The sequence below is a fragment of the Falco cherrug genome, chromosome 4, assembly GCF_023634085.1.
Source record: "Falco cherrug isolate bFalChe1 chromosome 4, bFalChe1.pri, whole genome shotgun sequence".
NCBI classification, from domain to species: Eukaryota; Metazoa; Chordata; class Aves; order Falconiformes; family Falconidae; genus Falco; species Falco cherrug.
Window position 1 is genome coordinate 25,966,980 of NC_073700.1, and position 12,957 is coordinate 25,979,936.

Sequence of the window (12,957 nt, forward strand, 5' to 3'; positions counted from 1 at the left end):
AGCCAGGGGGAAGAGGGGCTGCGGGGGTCCCAGGCCCCCCCAGCACCCCATCCCCTGGGATCCCTCCACACTTCTGTGCCTGCTCCTCTACAGGGAGCCTGAGTGGGCTGCTGATAACAGCAAAAAGAAATTAAAGATCAAAACCCCAAGGAGTAGAAGCAGAAGCAAGGGGTGGGAATTGGAGGGATAGCCCCCTTTCCCCCCCATTTCCCTTCCACCAGCCTTGCTCCAGGGCCTTTCCCGCCCTGCCGCCAGCTCTGGCACTGCTCAGTCGGGCCCCAGAGCCAAGCTGGGGATGTCCCCACCTGCCGCCCACCAAACACCCCCAGGTCTCTGGCTGCCATTGTTCGCAGAAGCCTCTGGAGCTTTGTGTGTGGTGGTGAGGTTCGTTAGTGCTCTTTGCATATATGCTAATCAGCGGGGAAGCTGCTCTGGCATTTGCGCCTTGTTCTTGGGCTGCGGAGTAAATATAGCAGTGGAGCTCTCCGGGGCTGCATGGTGGCAGGGGATATGGCACACAGGAGCGAGGGATGTGGCACAGCAGTGAGTGGCACGGTGGCAGGGGATGTGGCACAGCAGCGAGGGATGTGGCACAGCAGTGAGGGATGTGGCACGGCAGCAAGGGATGTGGCACAGCAGTGAGGAACGTGGCACGGTGGCAGGGGATGTAGCACGGCAGCGAGGGATGTGGCACGGTGGCAGGGGATGTGGCACGGCAGCGAGGGATGTGGCGCAGCAGCAAGGGATGTGGCACGGCAGCAAGGGATGTGGCACAGCAGTGAGGGATGTGGCACGGTGGCAGGGGATGTGGCACGGCAGCGAGGGATGTGGCACAGCAGCAAGGGATGTGGCACGGCAGTGAGGCATGTGGCACAGCAACGAGGGATGCTGCCCAGCCTTGGGGCGCATCCCCCAACCCCATGGGCACCGTCCAAGCACAGGAGGGCATGAGCCCGTCCCCTGCCTGCGCCGCCTGGACCCCACTAATGGCACAGCTTTAAAGCTTCCCCAGAATACATTCAGACTCCCACTCCCTTTACCATCGCCTCGCTCCCCGTCTCCTACATACAGATGCCAGCTCACGCGCCGTACCAGCTCCGCATGTCATCGCCCACCTCCGCTGTCCCCCGCGTCCCCGTGCCGGTGCCCACACAGCCACCCAGCACACCCCAACCCTGCAGCGAGCACCCATGGGAGCTCCCCATGGCACCAGCACCCAGGGTGGCGAGCAGGGTGCTCCGAGGGCTCACAGACACTGAGAGAAGGGCGTGGGGTAGGAGGCAAGAGACGTGCCAGCCAGATCATGAGCTGCCTTGGCAGCCGCCCTGCTTGTTCCCTCGGGGCTGCCACTGGCCAAGGGCTGCAGGGGCTGCAGGGGCTGCAGGAGCTGCAGGAGTTGCAGGAGCTGCAGGAGCTGCAGGCCCCCTCGTGCAGGGCCATTGCTGCAGGTGTCCCCTGGGGTGCCCTCTCCCCTGCAGCACGGGAGGAGCCTGGGGGCTGCACATCCCTTGGCTTCTTCATGAAAAGCCTAAAGCGCCTCCCTGTCCCCGTGCTGGTGTCACCGCTGCTCTGCCTGTGTCCAGATTTTAGTGCAACTCGTGGTTTTTGAAGGTTTTTTTTTACACAAGCTGGTGCCAGAGTCCCCTGGCTTGCCCCCGCAGGCAGGAGGGAGCTGGGAGATGCCGGGAGGTGCTGGGGAGCCTGGGAGCAGGTCCCCGCTGTGGAAGCAGGTCCAGCCTTGACTGGTAGGTGCTGGCAAGGGGCAGAGCATCCCCCTGCCCCCCAGCCGCCCACCCGGCAGCTGTCTGCATCTGCCTTCCACAGCCACTGCGGCTCTGCCCAATGGACAAAACGAGCTAAAATAATTCAGTCACCTCTTATTTTTAAGTCTGTGATTTTTCCAGCTGTAGACTGGCAAAGAAAACCTTTACAGCAGAGCAAAGTGAGAATTCCCAGATGCTCTCATGGGGCATGTTCTAAAAAGCATTCATCCGTCATACCCTGCTGCAGCCACACTCCTGGCATCCTGCTGTGCTGCCTCTGCTCAGGGATGCTGCTGTTTGAAGAGGAGGCTTTGGGGGAACACGCTGCCAGACACCCCTAATCCTTTTGAGGGGAGAATTTGAAGGAAAAAAATCTGGGTGCTCCTCCTCTCCTGGACGGCGGGGACTGGGGCTGCGGGCAAGTGGGCAGCGCGGAACAGCGAGGCGTTGTTCTGCCTGGGAATGAAAAGCCCTTTGTGAGCCCTGCGTGGCGGTGCAGGCAGAGAGGCCGCCCCGTGAGGCTCCACCGCCGAGCAAATAACCACCATGGGGCTGGCACTGCATGCCTTGCCGAGCTCGGGGCCCCGGTGATTTCTTCGTGTTATGAGCACTGTTGTCTGTTTATCGTTAACATGCTGGGTTGTTGCTTCTTCACTTTTTCCCTGTCACCTGGGCTGTCCTGGAGGCAAGCTGAGGGTGCTCAGGCATCGGCACGGTGATGGAGCCAGGTGTCCTGTGATAAGGGACTCGGTCCTGCAGTGTCGGTGTCCGGGCTCCCAGAGAGCAGCCCGAGAGAGCAGAGCTCCCTCCTGGCTGGTTCATCCCTTGGCCACCGGGGGGGAGCCATGCCGGCCCCCCGCGGGCAGCGGGGATGAGCTGCCACCCCTCAGCAGGGACCAGGCAGCCAAGGCTGGGCGGCACTTACCGCCACGGCCGTGGGCATCCCCACGGGGGTATGGGGCTGCATCCCACCCCAGTGCTGCATAACAGCAGGGGGGCAGGGACCCCCCCCAGATGGGCCGTGGCCCCACGTCGCTGAGCTCAGGGCTGAGCTGTGCTGCTCTGTGCATGGGCAGTGTGTGGGCGATGTGGGCCGAGCACCTCGCTGCCACCCCTGCCCCCCATCACAGCACAGTGGCTGCCTGCCCGGCTGCAAGTTCCCTGTCCCCGAGGGGGCTGCAGCACGGTGGAGCTGGGCAGGTCTGCGAGCCGGGGAAGGAGAGAGACTCAGCCAAATTAACCGACTCATTAATTCTCACGTTTGCACGCTGCGTATCAGCTATTTCCAGCGTGATGCTGTTGCCAGCGGCTGCATCCCACGCAGCCACCAGTCAGGGCGGGCAGAGCCACCCCTGCCAGGGACCAGGGCATCGGCTGCAGCCCAGGGCACAGGGCAGGGCATGAAACACAGCAAGAGCTCCGGTGTGCTGGGGTGTCGTGTAGCCTGGGCAGGGGCCCCACTTGAACCGGAGCCACAAGCCAGGGTTGGGTTCATCTGCTGCTGGAGGCGAGCTGTGGGCGAGCAGCCTGGCACGGTGGCCATGCTGTGGCACTTGTGTCTTCAGCAGGAGCCTCTGCCATGGACAAACCCATGGCTGTCCCCACGGGTGGGCTGGCACCAGGGACCTGGCCACAGGCAGCAGTATGGCTTGCTTCCCCGCCAATGTTTAACCAGGTTATTTATCCAGAGTGAAAGAGCTGCAGTGTGAGGGCAGGAGGGGCTCGGGCGGACACAGGGACAGACAGACAGACACCCTTCTGATGCTGTTCCCAGAGCACAGCCTGATTTTTTTTCCCTGTGTCCCCAAAGCCCTGGCACCAGCCACAGCCAACAGCGCCTGGGCGAGCACGTGCACGACCTCTGCAGAGCCTTCGGCAGCTCGTGTGGATCAGGCGGTGCCCCAGGCTCCCCCCTGGGTTCCCCCAAGGGTTTTCATCATGCTGAGGGTTGGTGTCCCCACCAGCCCCAAACCCCAGCAATTACCACCTTGTGAGGCACAGGTGCCCACAACATCCCTGCCCCACGGCTGCCTTGGTCCCAAGCAGCATCTCCATCCCCATGGGCATGAAGAACCTGGAAAACAACAGGCAATGTCCCAGCACCACAGCAGATCCACGTGCTGATAAAAACATGGTGCAGACCCATGGCCAGGCCTGATGCAAATTTAATTGAATGGGACTGAGATGTATTTTATGTCCTTAAAGAACATTAAGTGCTTGGAAGTTAATTGGTATTTAATTAGCATAAATTAAGTACTTTAATAATACTCAGGGAAAAACAACGCAGTATTACAGATACTTTATTAAAAGTCACCCTGACGAATTAAAAATGAATGCACTGAACACATGAACAGCAAAACAGGGATGGTGCAAGGGGCCACGCACAGGCCACCCCCCATCTCCTGCCCCTGGCCATTGTGAGCAGTGGTCAGCAGCACCCCCCCCGCCAAGGGACCACAGACCCAAGCCCCCCGTGCCTGCACCCGCCAGGAGAAGTGCCTGGAGCTGGGGTGCAGGGAGCGGCCGGGTGCAGCCGGGGTGCAGGGTGCAGTGGCAGCTGCAGCCAAAGCGTGTTTCCTGCAGCACCGCCAGGCCTTGCTTCCTCTTGAAAGGGGAAGGTGGGCACCCATCGCCTAAGAGTGGCAGCTGCCTGCACCCCCACTGCTGCTCCCCAGGGCCCCCAGCTCCCACTCCCCTGCCCCCACCCCCCGCCCCAAGTCCCTTTGGGGAGGAAACTGCGACTTTGCTCCTTGTTTGGTATGGCATTTTTTTGTGGCGTTGCCATGACAACCGTCCCAGTGACATCTTCATGCTATTTGTCTGCTTCTGTGAGTTGCATCATTTTCCCTCCTGAGTGTGCAGCTGCCCGTGCCCTGGCTCACCTGGGGCCACGCTGCCCAGCCCTGCACATGCCACCAGCGGGGAGGGATGCAGGCAATCACACCCCCACCCCCAAGTCAGGGATGCTGTAGTTCTGCCATTTCCTCACTTCAGCATCTCCACAACCTTGTCCTTTTCTAAAAAAGAATACAGCTTTGTGTGTGTTTGTGTGCGTGTGTTTCACCTCCTGCACTGGGAAATTAGAAAACAAGCTGAAAATAGCGAGGTGACATTGTGCAAGGCTCTGCCAGCCCCACGGGGACATCAGAAAGCTGGGAACGTCCTCGCTGCCACAGCATCAGCTCCTCTGCCTCTGCGTGGAGCAGCCTGCGGAGGGAGGGAGGAAGCACCGGCTTTGCCCAGGGTTTCCCTCCAGACCTGCTGGCAGCAGGAGAGGGGGAACAGCCGGAGCCCAGCACACAGGCCCTGGCCCTGGGAAGATGCCATCGCTCCTGCTTGTGGCAGCCCAGCCCTTTCCCACCTGCCCTCCAGCCTTGTTTCTGGATGGGTGCCCCAGGTGCTGGGCTGGGTGGTCAGCCCCGTGCTGGGGGGGCACAGCTGTCCCAGCACAGCCCCTGCCCCAGGGCCAGCCCAGGGGCTCCTCAGAGCCACACATGTTGGGGCTGGGAAAGCAACAGCCCTTTCCCAAGTTAAAAGTTTACGAAATTAGGAGTGACTAAAGCCAGGTAAGGTGAGGGGCTCCTTACTGGGAGTACTTGCAATGACCCTGCTGCAGCGGTTCACCCCCCAACAGGCCCTCTGAGGGGTGGGGATGGGGTCCCTACGAATCCCCCCAGCACAGGGAAGGCCGGGAAGGCCACAGGATGAATCAGGGCAGAGCTGCCGTAGGGGACGGATACCCAGCTGACGTAAAGCTGCTGCGCTGGCTCCTCTCCCGCTGCCCACACAGCTCCATCACAATTCTGTCTGCTGACTCCTCCTGCTTATGGCAGCAGCTCCCTCTGCTCAGGCAGCCCCCTCCCCTTGCCCCCCAGCAAGAGCCGCTCGGCCTCATCCCGCACCTGCATGAGGGAGAGCAGCTGACCCACAGCACAGCTGGGGAGTGGGCTCCTGTGGAGGGAGACCCTGCCATGCTGGAGCGTGGGCTCCCCGCGCGCTGGGTGTGAGCGGGGAGGGAGCAGAGATGCCTGAGTGAGAGACAAATGCAGGAGCCAGCATGGGGCAGGGCATGGAGCCCCGCAGCACCCACCGCAGCAGTGGGGGCCGGGGGACCCCCGGGGGCATGCCAAGGCAGAGCAGCTAGCCACATCAGGCCTCAGAATTCGTATTGTCACCAAGAAGTTAGAAACCAGTTAGCGTCAGCGCTGGTGAGCGATGCCGCATGGTCACCAGGCAGGGCTGCTTGACTCAGATTCTTGCTACCTCAGCAGGATTAGAGCAGGTTCCTCGCAGGGCGGCTGGGAACGGGCAGCTCTCACCCCCTGCCCCAGGGAGCTGGAGATGCTCCTGGAGGGGAGGCCAGCACCAGGCTGCTGGCTACAGCCATGCACCCTCGGCCACCTGAGCATGGGACAGTGGTGCCCACCCTAGAGGGCACAGGGCTCCCTGGCACTGCAGACACCCTGGCATGGCCCCGGTGGGATGGATGCTGTGCATGGCCGATGCTGGGACCCCATGGGCACTGGTGTGGGTCAGAGGATGCTCCTGGTGAGCCAGTCCTGCTGCCGCAGCAGCGGCTGGCAAAGCCCCGGGGACCAGGATGGGAGCAGTGCTGCCTGGCCCTGCTGCCAGCACAGGGCTGCCTGGTTCAGCTGGGCTGCTTTCCATCGTCCCTGCAGCATCAACCGAACCATCTCCTGAGCGCAGGCTGCCTGGGGGGCGCAGAGGGGAGGTGGGATGGTGAGAAGCAGGAGCAGGGGGCTTGACGCTGGCCATGCTGAGCTGCACCGGCTGCCCGCAGCAGACGCATGTGGCTCCGCACCCAGCATCACTTCAGGAGCAGGCGGGTGGTCCGGTCACCGAGCAGGAGCCTTTGGGGAGGTCAGAGAGAGAGAAACTGGGGGTCAGTGGTTTTTGCCATTGCAAGCGTGGAACAGAAACAGCAACAGCACCAGCCCAGCACCAGCCTGAGCCTGGATTCACCCACAAGACTACATGGATGGAGCAAACAGGTGGGTTTGGGCACAGGTTGGCTCTTCACTGTCACCCTGTCCTCATGGGAAGGAGAAGGGGAGGGAGTCCCCAGCCCTCAGACACCTCTCTGGAAAAGCGGCTGCTGGCAGCCTTGACCCAGGGAGCAGGGAAGCAGCTCGGGCAGCATGCGAGGCAGAGCCCCCGGGGAGGCAGCCGGGTGGGAAACCGGAGCAGGGGGTGTCAGCCTGCATGGCTCTTCTCTCCTTACTGCTGTGGGCATCACGTACCTCACCAGTGTGCTGACGAGGAGAGCAGCAACCATGGGCCCTACCCAGTAAACCCAGTGATAATCCCAGTAGTTTGCTACCACAGCTGGCCCAAAGGCTCGGGCAGGATTCATGCAGGCTCCGGACACGCCACCTCTGAAAGATGAACAAAGCATTTGCATCAGCCCTGCGGGACATGAGACCAGCACCCATGTCCCCCCTGCTGCGGGGTCTGCTCGGTGCCCGAGGACAGTTTGCCCTGGCGGCGTAAGGAAGCCCAGACTCGAGCGGCTGCTCGGTGCCAGCAGGCACCAGCCTTCGCTTCTGTTTGCAAGCTCCTGGGGTAAACCCGGTGCAGGGTTGAAGCACCAGTGCTGAGTCTATCTGGGGGCTTACTGGGAGCCAGGCTTTTAAACAGGGAAAGCTCTGTGCCACACATGGCTTGTGGAGTGGGTCAGGAGAGACAACAGTGTTTTACAGATTAAACAAAACTGCAACAGATAAATATTTGCACTCGAGGTTTGTGCAGTGTTTAAATAACAGCTCTGGATCCCACTAGAGGGGGCACTGCCTTAACTAAACAAGCCATTAACATTCATAATTGTGCAGTTCGTTATCTGATTGCAGTGGCACAAGACCCAGGCTGCTCGCCCGCAACACCTGCCTGCGCCAAGGCCGAGCTTGGCAGCGCTTCCAGCAGCCTTGAGGACACGCAGCGAGAAACGGCTCCAGATGAACCCTCTGCTGTTTGCTCAGGGCTTCCTACGACAAACACCGCCCCTGCAGCCCTTGGGTTTATCAGCCCCTGACAGGCACTTGTAAAGGCCGCTTTGGCTCCAGTGCCACGTGCCAGGCTCGAGCCGATGGCCTTTCCTGCACCCAGCCTGGCTGCGCCTAGGAACTCTCCCCAAAAATACCAGAGGGGCCACTGGGCTCGTTTGCCAACCCCGTGGTGTGCTCAGCTTTCCTCAGTTTCCCCAGCCAGCAGGTGCTGTGCTGTGCTGCGAGGGGCACATGCCCCCCACCCCAGGCACCCTCTCTTCCCTGGTGCAGGATGCAGCAGCCGTGGTGCTGGCCAGGGAGGGAGCGGGGGAGCCCTGACGCTGGGTGCTTGGAGCTGCCCGCAGGCTCTGCTCAGCCGGCACAGCAGGGAGCTCCGAGCAGCAGCTCTGTCCCCACAGCCACAGTCCCACCCTGACCCTGCGCTGGAGGCACCCTGCCCGGTGCCAGCAGCTGCTGGAGTGGATGGCACCGGCAGGCCAGCGGGAACACGCAGAGGGAGAGGACCCACAAGCTCACCCTGCCAGGATGTCAACCGTGACCACGAGGCCGATGCAGAAGGGTGCCAGCGGGGTCTTGGTCTTCCCATTGATGGCGCCCATGCAGACCGCCAGGACCAGGAAGGTGGTCATGATGATCTCGCCCACAAGGACGGAGGAGATCTGCTCGTCGGCCACGATGCTGCTGAAGGCTCCTCCGTGGGCATACACATACTGGTTGCTTTCCGCCACAACCTGCGCGGGGGGAGCCCTGTCTGTGCCCTCCACGCTCCATATTGTGGGCTTTAACGGGCATATGTGCTCACTGTCAGGACAGCGTGGGCGGGTGGAGCATCAGGTTAAAGAGGAGCTAATCTCATCACTTTCCTCCTGAAAGCCAGCCCTAAGCGCCTGGCAAATATAAACTCATTAGTGAAGGATAATGAGCCAGCCACTGCTCTCCCGGCCCTGGGATGAGGCTCACCCAGACACCAGGGGTGTGCGGTGGCCAGGCCGGGCTGCCCGGACACTGGGAACGGGCCACGCCAAAGGTGAATTAACGTTACAGGGCAGCACCGTAAGGAGAAGCACAGGCAAAGGAAATGGCTAGAGCTGCAGAGGTACCATGCATCGTTCTGTGCTAATTAGTGCGCCACAGCAAACCTCTGGAGAACAGCTGGCACTGAGGATTAATTAGCCGTGCCCCCACAGCGGCACTGCCAGACCCAAGCTGGCAGCAGGGGACAAGCTGCCCGAGTCCTGCAGCCAGACTCTGGAAGAGCTGGGAGGAGGCACTGGGTGCCCTGGCCCCCGGCGCCAGAGAAGCCCCAGGCCCACGCAGCAAACCTACGAGCTTGTCACCCTGTGAGAAACCAGCACTCTCAGCGCCAGGCAGAACCGATGCACCCAGTGCCCCTTGTCCTCCCCACCCCGCGCGCTGCTGCTGGGGACCCCAGGGCTGGGCAGCAGTTTGGGGCCGGCCAGCCCAGCCCTGGCGGAGCAGTGGGAGCCCCTGCACCCCAGTGTCAGCGCTGCCTAAAGAGACTCCCTGCGTGACCCTACCTTTGTCAGGCCAGCTCCTATCACCCCTCCGCACAGCTGGGAGACCCAGTAAGGAATGAGCATCGTGATGTTCAGCCCACCAACCAGCCACGCACCCAAGGACACGGCGGGGTTGAAGTGGCCTCCGCTGCAAAGGAGAGAAGAGCATCAGCATGGGGTTCACCCCCAGCAGTGGGTTCACTCCTGGGGCTGGAGCCCTACGCTCGCCACGGTCGGGAGCCGCAAATGCTTTTGCAGTCCATCCCGTGAGAAAGTGCTACACATCGCAGAAGAGCAGAACCCAGGCTTTTCTTTCTCTGCAGTTACTGCTTCAAAGCAGCAACATCTTCACCCCAGATACCCAACCCTTCCTACAGTGCCAGCAGGGGCAGGAGCTGCCATGGTGCAGTCTGCGTGACAGGGTTTGGGGCTGCGTGTCCAGAGACCCCAGATGCTTCCAGGAGCTGCCACAGCCCTGCCAGGGCAGGTGCGGGGAGAAGGGGTCTCTCCCGGTGTTGCAGGGTGCTGCAGGCTGGGGAAGGCACCAAAGCCCTGCCCAAGACCCTGGTGCAGTGGGGGTTTCACTGCTGCCCCCCACCCCAGCAAAAGCTCTGCTTGTGGGAGCAGCACAGCCCGACCACCAGCACTCTGTGGAGCGGCTCCTCCGAGGACAAGGACTCAGGGAGGACAGTCATTCCCCTTTGCATCCTGATGGCAGCCATCTGTGCTGCTCAGGGGAAGGAGGGGAGGCACTGATGGAGCTTGTACCCACACATCCCCGAGGAAGCAGGGAACAGGGCAAGTGCTGTAAGACAGAGCTGAGGCCACCTCCCAGCCACACCAGCGCTGCTGGACCCTAGTCGGATTTTCAGGGTTTATTTGCCTCTGCTCAGTGTAAATGCAAAGGTGCACAGGGCGCTCTGCATCCCTGTGCACTGCCCGCCACGGCCCTGGGAAGGGCTGGCAGAGGCTGGCGCTCACCTCGTTACAAGAGCTAAATCATTCATCTCAAAGACCACATGCAAGACAAACTCAGATATCTTCTAATTAAAACAGATCACCATGAGACACGCATTAATGAACAAGTTTCATAACCAATCAGCCCTAATAATAATTGCTGGTTAAACCGATGAGTCAGAGTGTCTAGGAATTATAATCACATCTTATTCTTCAGCTGTAATTAAAGACCCATCATACGAGAGCAAGAAGTTATGTTGTTAAGGGTAGGAAACATCTTGGCTGGACAGTGCTCTGGCTGCACATACGCCCAGGAGCTAAAGGAGGACCTGTCTGCAATAAACCCCGGCCACAGCACCCACCTGCCTGCGGCACGGACAGCAGCCTGGCCAGCGAGCACGTATCCTGAGCCAGGCTCCCCTCCAGCCTCTCTGGACACAAATCTCTAAAACCTGATTTTAGGCTAAAATCTCCCTGCACAGGACTCTGAGCTGTCTCCTCCTGGCTTCAGAGCTAACAGGGGACCCCCAGGATGCCTCTGCAGCCCCTCATCACAGTCCCTCATCACAGCCCCTCTGTGCTGCTCCCCTGGCTTCACTGTGCCAAGGGCTTGGGGTGCAGCAGGCATCCAGCTCAGCTCTGCCAGCACACCCCCCAGGTCACTGAGGCCCAGCTGCACAAACCTCACCCCATGGCATTATCCCTCCTAATCAGGTGCTGATAAATTATCAGTTTGCTCTGGACTCTGGGGCTTGCTCGTGAGCCCGGCGGAGCCACCCTCCCTGGCCGGGGGAGTTTTGTGTCCCAGCCCAGAGCCACCCCATCCGTGGGCTGTGCTGAGCTGACCGGAGGGGCATGAGAACCAAACGTTGCAATCAAAAGCAAAGTAAACTCCCCAAACCCAAGGCGTTATGGACAACCACCACCTAAGTAGCCATGCCGCTAACCGAGAGGCTCAAGGGCAGTGCAGCGTTGCAGCAGTCACCAATATTTGGCAGGAAAAATCCTAAAGGCAGCATGTGGGGAGACAGGAGCATGTCTTCCTGCCACGCATGGAAACCGCACATGCAGCAGGGACCGTGCCACCCTGGCAAGGGGGTGCAGAGGAGGTGGCAGGGGGAGCACGTGCCACCCCAAGTGCCAGCCCCCCTTACCTGATGTTCCCCAGGATAGCGATGGTGAGCCCCAGGGCCAGCCCATGCGCCAGGGCAGGCTGCAGCCTCCCAGTGTCCGTCGCGTCCTCGACCACGGAGAGGCAGCCGATGAAGATGAACAGCGTGCTGCCCAGCAGCTCGGCCACGCAGGGCTGGACGTAACGCTCATACCAGTGGGGCCGCAGGGGCTTGGGCTCGATGTCGATGTCCATCGTCTCCTTCAGTGCAGGGTGATCAAACTTGGCAGCGGCCATGAGCAGGGCTGGAACAAAGCAGGTAGAGTCCTGGTGGCAGCTGGCCCTGCGGGTACAACTGAAGGATGCTGCAGAGCAGAGGGCTTGAGAAACTGGAGATGCAGGCTCAGGTCTCCGAGGGGTCCTGGTGCAGGGATGAGGACCCTCCAGGAGCACCCTGCTTGTCCTGCTGAAAGGCTGGCAGGCTCCCCTTGACCTATATGAAGAGGTAGTAGATGGGAGGCTCTAGAAAACAGATTGGATTTGCATTGCTTAAAGAAAAAAAAAAAAAAGAAAGGGGGCAATAAAAGCTGATAGGCCAGCCCCCAGGAATATAAAAGCTCTTTATCACCGCCCGTTCCTTGGTTCAAGGCTTTGGGTTTTTTTGTTCCCTGTGGTTGGTTTTTTGTTGTTGTTGTTGTAGGGTTACTGCCAAGACTCAGGACGTGATTTCTTTCGTGTAGATAACTGGAGGGCTGGCACCTGTGCGAAGCCCAGCTGGCCCACTTCACTGGGCGGCTCTTACCTGCTGGTGCTGCCAAGAGGTAGCACGTGCCAGAAGGACCAGAGCACTGTGTGCATGGGGCACGCACGGAGCCACAGCGCCCTGGGAAACGGTCGATGTAGCTCTAGGGAGGGAAAAAACACTCTGAAAACATCACTCCCATCTGAGGCTTAGCTCGCTATAATTCAGCCTAAGCCCAGGCGTAACACAAGGGATGAGAGCCATTCCCAGCACGGTGCAACTGAGAGCCCTGAAACGTGTGCGGAAGGGGATGCACCAGGAGCAAGCAGGAAGGCTGCACCCCGGGAAAGGGTGACCAGGGGCACTGCTTTGATGAGGGGAAGCAAACTGCAGCCCCTTGGAGCCAGCCCAGGACTCGGAGCAGTGTCCAGGGGTAGGCATGGAGAGTATATGCCTCCTTCAAAAACTGACAGAGATCGGTACTTCTGGGCATGACAAACGCATGCAATGTAACTTGTGCTACACCAGTAATGCTTAAGGGGCTTTAAAACCTTAAAAGACAGCATCAGTGTGGAGACACCTATCACCAAACCTCTTCCTACAGACCCCAGAGAGCCAGCAAAGTGACTGATTTCTGATTTGTCTTGAGTTACCGAAGGAGCCTGCTGGAACCACATTCAAAGCCGGCTCCCCTAAACCTCAGCCTACGTCCTACCCAGAGCTGCGGAAGAGGGGGCCCGTATCCTCCTTCCAGCGCGCTCAAATACAAAAAGATTGCTGGTGAGGGTGCCAAGAGATCTACCGGCAGCTTTGAAAGCTGATGATCAAATATTTAAAACATCCC

At 60.2% G+C, this 12,957-nt stretch overlaps 1 protein-coding gene across 2 annotated transcripts; it reads right to left on the minus strand.

The window, feature by feature from the left end:
- Positions 1 to 4,497: 4,497 nt before the first annotated feature.
- On the minus strand, positions 4,498 to 12,679 carry AQP8 (aquaporin 8). 2 transcript variants are annotated; one of them, XM_055710228.1, is made up of 6 exons: positions 12,174 to 12,679; positions 11,415 to 11,864; positions 9,325 to 9,451; positions 8,303 to 8,517; positions 7,025 to 7,159; positions 4,498 to 6,634 (listed from the first exon to the last, which is right to left on the minus strand). In XM_055710228.1, the coding sequence occupies exons 1-6, from the start codon at positions 12,227 to 12,229 to the stop codon at positions 6,592 to 6,594; spliced, it is 1,026 nt and encodes a 341-aa protein (XP_055566203.1). In that variant the 5' UTR covers positions 12,230 to 12,679; the 3' UTR covers positions 4,498 to 6,591. The 2 variants fall into 2 exon arrangements, with proteins under 2 accessions (XP_055566203.1, XP_014139006.2); XM_014283531.3 differs by having other exon boundaries at positions 11,415 to 12,679.
- Between the last annotated feature and the right edge of the window lie 278 nt (positions 12,680 to 12,957).

Excerpts from the sequence above, each read along its gene's own strand:
- AQP8 (XM_055710228.1), bottom strand. The coding sequence starts at position 12,229 with ATGCACACAGTGCTCTGGTCCTTCTGGCACGTGCTACCTCTTGGCAGC. Across the intron at positions 8,518-9,324 it reads TAGGAGCTGGCCTGACAAAG|GTTGTGGCGGAAAGCAACCA; the intron begins GTAGGGTCACGC and ends CCCCCCGCGCAG. Across the intron at positions 6,635-7,024 it reads CTCGTCAGCACACTGGTGAG|GCTCCTGCTCGGTGACCGGA; the intron begins GTACGTGATGCC and ends ACCTCCCCAAAG.